Source organism: Bombus flavifrons, chromosome 6, assembly GCF_040668555.2.
Source record: "Bombus flavifrons isolate JBK064 chromosome 6, iyBomFlav1_principal, whole genome shotgun sequence".
Taxonomy (NCBI): Eukaryota; Metazoa; Arthropoda; class Insecta; order Hymenoptera; family Apidae; genus Bombus; species Bombus flavifrons.
The window spans coordinates 6,478,900-6,484,899 of record NC_138447.1 but is presented as its reverse complement, the minus strand read 5'-3'; the positions used below and the strand labels follow the sequence as shown (position 1 = coordinate 6,484,899).

The 6,000-nt window shown below is 43.7% G+C and overlaps 1 protein-coding gene across 2 annotated transcripts in view; it reads left to right on the top strand.

The window, feature by feature from the left end:
• The first annotated feature begins 1,602 nt into the window (after positions 1-1,602).
• The window catches only part of LOC138181091 (leucine-rich repeats and immunoglobulin-like domains protein 1), a 282,141-nt gene continuing 277,743 nt past the window's right edge, over positions 1,603-6,000 (top strand). For both annotated transcript variants that reach the window (XM_069115645.1, XM_069115644.1), the window contains exon 1: positions 1,603-2,229. In XM_069115645.1, the coding sequence (XP_068971746.1) occupies positions 2,137-2,229 (93 nt within the window). In that variant the 5' untranslated portion in view covers positions 1,603-2,136. The remainder of the gene's footprint in view (positions 2,230-6,000) is intronic.

Sequence of the window (6,000 nt, the reverse complement as noted above, 5' to 3'; positions counted from 1 at the left end):
AGGAAAGGGGCCGAGATACGCTGGAGGGCGGAGAAGCGGTCGAGAGTTGCCGGCAGAATCACCGATCCCATGCTATCGTCGGCAAACGTATAGCCCCTCCGCCTTTGAGGGCTTCGTGAAAAAGAATCGTATAGAGAGAGAGTGAGAAAGGTGGGGAATCAGTGGCAAAAATCGTGCGGAAGTGCATGCTTCCACAAATAACCATAGTATTTTACAGTTTTCCTCGGTTTCAGCCATAACTGCCCGAGTCACATGGTGTCATAAATCTCAACCAAAATTTCTTCCAGCCTTCCGTCTGATATCGCGAAACAGTGTAAACTCTGGTTTAAAAATCCATTCCCCATAATCGTTACTTAGCGCAAAACTCGGTCTAACGTTACTTTGTCGCTCGTTTTACTTTCAACTGCAATTTCGTCCCTCTTTTATTCGCGCGCACACCCATTCCCTCCCTGTTGCCCTGATGGTCTTTCTCTTTGCGTGCACGTGCTATTAATGCATAAACGAGAATGTTGTTAGTTACTAATCGCAGTGACAGTCGTAGTGGAGAGTGTACGCGTCCGCTCTCACCTAGAGTGCTTAACTCAGGGGTGATTTTGCAACTTTTGTAGGACAAAGGTGCATTCGTAATTTCGGAAGTTGTAACGAGACTGCTTTGAATTTTGATGAGCCACGGATCGGACAGCGTTCCGGCCTTTCGTTCGTTACCGACGCAAACTGCGACCCGACGCGCGACGTCGCGCTAATTCCGACCATTCGATCCTCTTCCTTCGTTCTATTCTGATTACAGTCATCGCTTATGTGTCACTACTAATTAACTCCTTGCGTATGCTATGCCGAGTGGCGAGGAGAAAAGGGCGACTGACGCTTCACGACGTGCTTTTAGCGTCAGGGCCGTCTTCGGTCGAGCGAATTTTATATCTCTTCCGTTTAAAGCAGCCGAATAACCCGGCTTTGTTCGTTACGTCGCTTTTATATGTACCTATGCATCGTTTCCCGTCTCGCTGTTGAGTAATTTCAATCGACGAGATAAAAAAGGGAAGGTTTAACATGACGTTACAACGCGCTCGCGCGTGGATGCATCTACGAGCTGAACGAATCGCGTAAACTCATTTACATGAAAAGAATGTAAATCGTTCGGACAAAGCAATTTAGGCGGCGGCTATACATAACTCCGTCGTATCAGGCGCGTTTTAAAAGTAGACAGCTCGCTCGACTTCCGTTAAATCGCGCTCACAATCAGTCGTTGCAATCGACGAATTGCGGTTGCGCCGGCCCTGGAACACTCTTCGTGGGGGTAACTACTAACTCACCCTCCTACTTCTCCCTCTACACCTCAACCACGACCACGACCACACTTGTCCAACGCTACTTGGCGAGATCGCGTATACGTGCAGGCATCGTCACGAGATACGGTTGTAGTAGTAAGTCGAGTGCTTCCGTATGTGTACGCTACTGAACTGGCCGCGATCGTGTTGGTAAGATTCGAATGTGTAGCGGCGATGTAGTACGAAGATCGGTCGGTAGTGGCGCCACCGTCGAGCCCGAGCGCATTCACGGCACAGACTCCGTAGAGCCGTGGCGCCATCGAGTTTCGCTTTTCGTTGTTCTCGGTACGTCGCTGCGGGCCGCTGAGCGCCGACTAGACGACAGTTTGCCCTGTGTGCCTGGACGGGGCGGGTGTGATTTTGATCGTTGTTTGTGACGTTACACGTTCTCCTAGCGGTATCGCGTGAGAAAAAAGTGACATTAACGCACGGTTCGTTCGATCGGCACGATCTCGGATCACGATAATCGTTCATACGCGTTTGAACTCGACACATGAAGGAAAAAATTGTCGGTGCAAAGTGGCCGAGGAAAGAAGACAACGGTAGAACCGGCAACGATTCCAGGAATGACCCCACATGATCGTTTTCGTTCGCACGACGCTTTGACGAATCGCGATATGACGCGATGATCTTGGAGAAGTTTTTTATACCTACTTTGACTAGATCACGCGTGGATTTTTGCCGTCTTTTATCCGCTGTCTAATTAGTGTGTTCGGTGTGAAAAATATCAAGTGTTTCGAAGCGAGAGAAAAAGAGCAAAAGAAGGAAAAGTTATTCTTGTTTGTTTACTCGAGTTGGTTGCGCGAGAGTCATGGGTGATGTGTACAGGCTAGTTAGTGACCTGCTCGTAAAGGATACACCCACGGACAGAAGAAAAATCGACCTTACCCTGCCACTCGCAAGAGTAAGTCTGCTCAACTTATCTTCTCGTTAGTTTCTTTTACGATACGATGTGTCTGTGTGTTTGTCATTCTTCCGTGTATTACATAGATTCGTGTTCTCCTCTGCTTGGTACTGTTTCGATCTCGGGAGGTTAGGGATGGTACCACAGCCGGAGGCTAAGAAAAAGGCCGATGCTAGGGATCGAAACGGAGTATCGGAAGAAGAGAGAGGACGACTATTGTGGTCACTCGATCCTTTTCTTTTTCATCGAATTCTCTCCATCCGAACCCGTGCGCGCTCTCTTTCCCATTGCATTTCGTTATCTCTGTCGGATCAGTGCGCGCGCTTTCTCTTTATCTCTGTCACGCTCCGTTCTCCTTGCTCTCGACTGGTTAGAGAAGTTGGCGTCGTTCTCCGGTCGTTTTTTTCACCGTTCGGAACAAGGTGACGCCTCGAAGTTCGACGAATCGAAATGTGCACGCCTAGCGCGTTTAGATTATTACACTCGACGAGAGACGAGAGACCGCTTTGTGCCGACATTGAATCACGTACTTACGCGGATGAAAGATTAAAGACGCGCGCGCGCGCGACGATTGAAGTTGCATCGTCTTTTTGGCGCGATCGAACTGTCAATCGCAACCAGGGATAGAATCTCGGATAAAGACGGATCGAAAATGTCAAACTCAGCCGGTGGGGAAAACGTGCTTGAGAAATCTAAGACGATTCATCCATCATGGAAATACCACTCTGTTTGACTTCTCTAACTGACGGAATTCAACACGCTTCTTAATCGATTAACTTTTCACAAACTTGTCGTTTACGAAAGAAACTGTGAGACTAAATAAATTTCGCATTGATCACAGAAGAATTTATCAACGTTTTTTCTCGTGTTCTTACTTAACCATTAGTCGCATAAAAGTAATCGTACATGAAATCGTCTCGTATACTTTCATCGAATGCTGTTATAATATTTTCGCAAACGTTTGCAATCTCTGCTTCACTAGCCACATATCACGGTTTGTTATACCTAATCATTATAAATTATATAACTGTTTCGCAAGTGCGAAATGTTTTCATAGTGAAGTATTTGGAGCGCTTCTAAAACATATATTTTTCTTACTTCCAGTCAGCTTAACATCGGCCATATGCGTAGTATAGTACGTACATAATTAAAATTAATTAAAACATAGAGCTACGAACATTGTACATATAAATCTAGTTACGTAATTACATATACATGTATACAGGATGTTCCAGACGGGTTAATCGCTATATCCATCGGAATCGATTTATTTTGAATAAGTATGATGCATCTTTATTACATAGGGAAGTATAAATGAAATATAGAAGGAGTCATTATGGGTGTGGTTTTGCAGATACGTTATTATTTTTATAGCTAATTAGAATTGCAATAATAGAAAGAAACATTTCATGTTTGTTTTATTAAAGGAATATAATTGAAAGCTTTTGTCTACAGATTATTCGAATGGACAACGAACCATAAAATAATAAAAGATTATCCAACCTAAGCCGTTCATCTTGTTGAATCAAAGATGTTTCGTCATCGTCGACTAAGAAAATAGGTTTCCCTGTCTCTTTAAAATACTTGACCTTAATCATCCTTTCTCGAAATTCTGACGGAAAAATTATAAATACACTATCTGGTTTCTTTAATTAATTAAGACTAATGCCCTATTAAAATGTTGTTTTGTTATTCGTTTCATTGAATCGAAATTACGTTAGTCGTAAAAATGAGCGCGATTTTACTATATCGATTGAGAAACAAGTTTCTGTCCAAATGACATTGTTAAAACTTTCAAACTATTCGAGACAATCGTTTCAAACATGAATTATCATTAAATTGTCAATTTTTTTTTTTTTTCCTAAATCTCATACGATCAAAGAATCAAACGTAACGAGAAAATGACACATTTCAAATTTTCCCGTTTCCTTAACGTTTCATTCGCATAATAACCATTCAGCGAACTAAACTGTATAAAATATCGTTTAATACCGAGTTCAAATTTTTTGTCGCGAATCGTTTTAAAGATAAAACCGCGTCGTGTCTTTCATTTTCCTTTACCAGTACCTATCATTTTTTCGCTGGTCGTCGTTAATTATCGTAGAAATTTCGATTTCTCGAAACCGCGATCTCTCGAGCTTCTTCTTTTCCCTTCGTGGTAGATATTCGTGACATCGGGAATAAAAACGATAAGTACTGGGAGCATAAGAAAGCATAATAGTTTCCACTAAGCGATCCGAGATTGCGAGAAGGCATGCAAACTATCTCGAGTAGCCCGAGTTATTCGAGGCTTACGATCGCGTTTTCGAATTGCTATACTTCGTTCCTCTCGTACGGTCGCAAGCAATAAGAGGAACAAGGAGGCGAACATAGAGAAACAGGAAGAGAATAAGAGAAGAACTTGTTTCTTAACGGTGCATAATAATTATTGTGTTGTCGCACAGCGGCAAACCTTCAAGAAGTTTATTACGTCGATGGGACGAGCTCGTTGAATATTCGACCAGGCTGCATTGAGAATTCCGCGACACGATCGTCAAAAATTCGACGAGCATGAACAACGTCCGTCCCGGGCTCTCGGAAACTCCGTGATCGCGCGGATTAAATATTAATCCGGACGGTGTTCGGTATTCGGGTAACAATAGCGGGGGATTCGCTTCGTGTTACATCAATATTAATTGCCTCATCAACGTGTTATCGGCACCTTGGAGAATTTCACTTGGAGGGGCGAAGACATACCCTGCGCTCCCTCGTCTCGTTGTTGCCAACGAGAGGTAATTGTCACATCGATTATCGAATTATTATCGTATCGCGTTGAAATTCCATCGTTTCCCATCCGGCTATTATTTTTCACTGAACGCGTGACATCAGGCTCGATAATTGTACACGCGACAAAACATATCGTTCTATTTGCTTGGTCCACTTTTGCACGCCAATTAATAGGCAAATATTCGGAGGATTTGTAGCGAACACCCACGAGTTCGCACGCAGATGAATCCTGACGTTTATATCGAATTAATATAAAACGTATAAAAATGTAACCGTCGAAGTCAAATATTACCGACTGATCCGTATCTGTGGTTGCCACTAGTGCCGTTTATTCCACACAAATGAACGAGAGTACAATTTACGTTCAGTTCGGTGATAAATACCGAGAGCGTAGTTGAATCGGTGTATACGTTCATCAGATCAGATAACAAGCTGGTAGCATGTCGCGTCGTGCCTCTTCTAACGCGATTTTCGAAGCAAAGATAACACGGCCCGCGCATGTTTTACTATTTTAGAATTTTCTTATCAGCGGCTTGAGCCGCGGTCTCGCACTTAACCGTGAATTGGCTTAACCGGAGACCAACTTTTGCTCTTCGGTGCGTTAAGCTAGCTATAATTGAATTAACAGAAAAGGGAGGTCGTGTCGGGGAACGAGCGCTCTCTCTTTACGCGTCCTTCTCGATAGGGAAAAATTACACCTGAACCTTAGGGGTAAATAGAAATGAAATGGAACGAAATGATGAAGCATTATCTTGCATTAACGCATGCAGTGGCACCCCGAGAAGCTAGGGGAGCGCGTATACTGCGCGCATATGTCACTTATAAGCTTTCCGCATAGGAGGTGCCATATATTTAAGACCGCACATGGTGTACTCGTGATTGTGTCCTTTGCGACGCTTTTGTACCGCGTCGGAGCCGTGCCGCTAATAACGCGTAATTAATAACACCTGGTTGACACATTTACTCCCTGTTGTTAAAGGAATCCGAAGAAATTGACGTAACGAG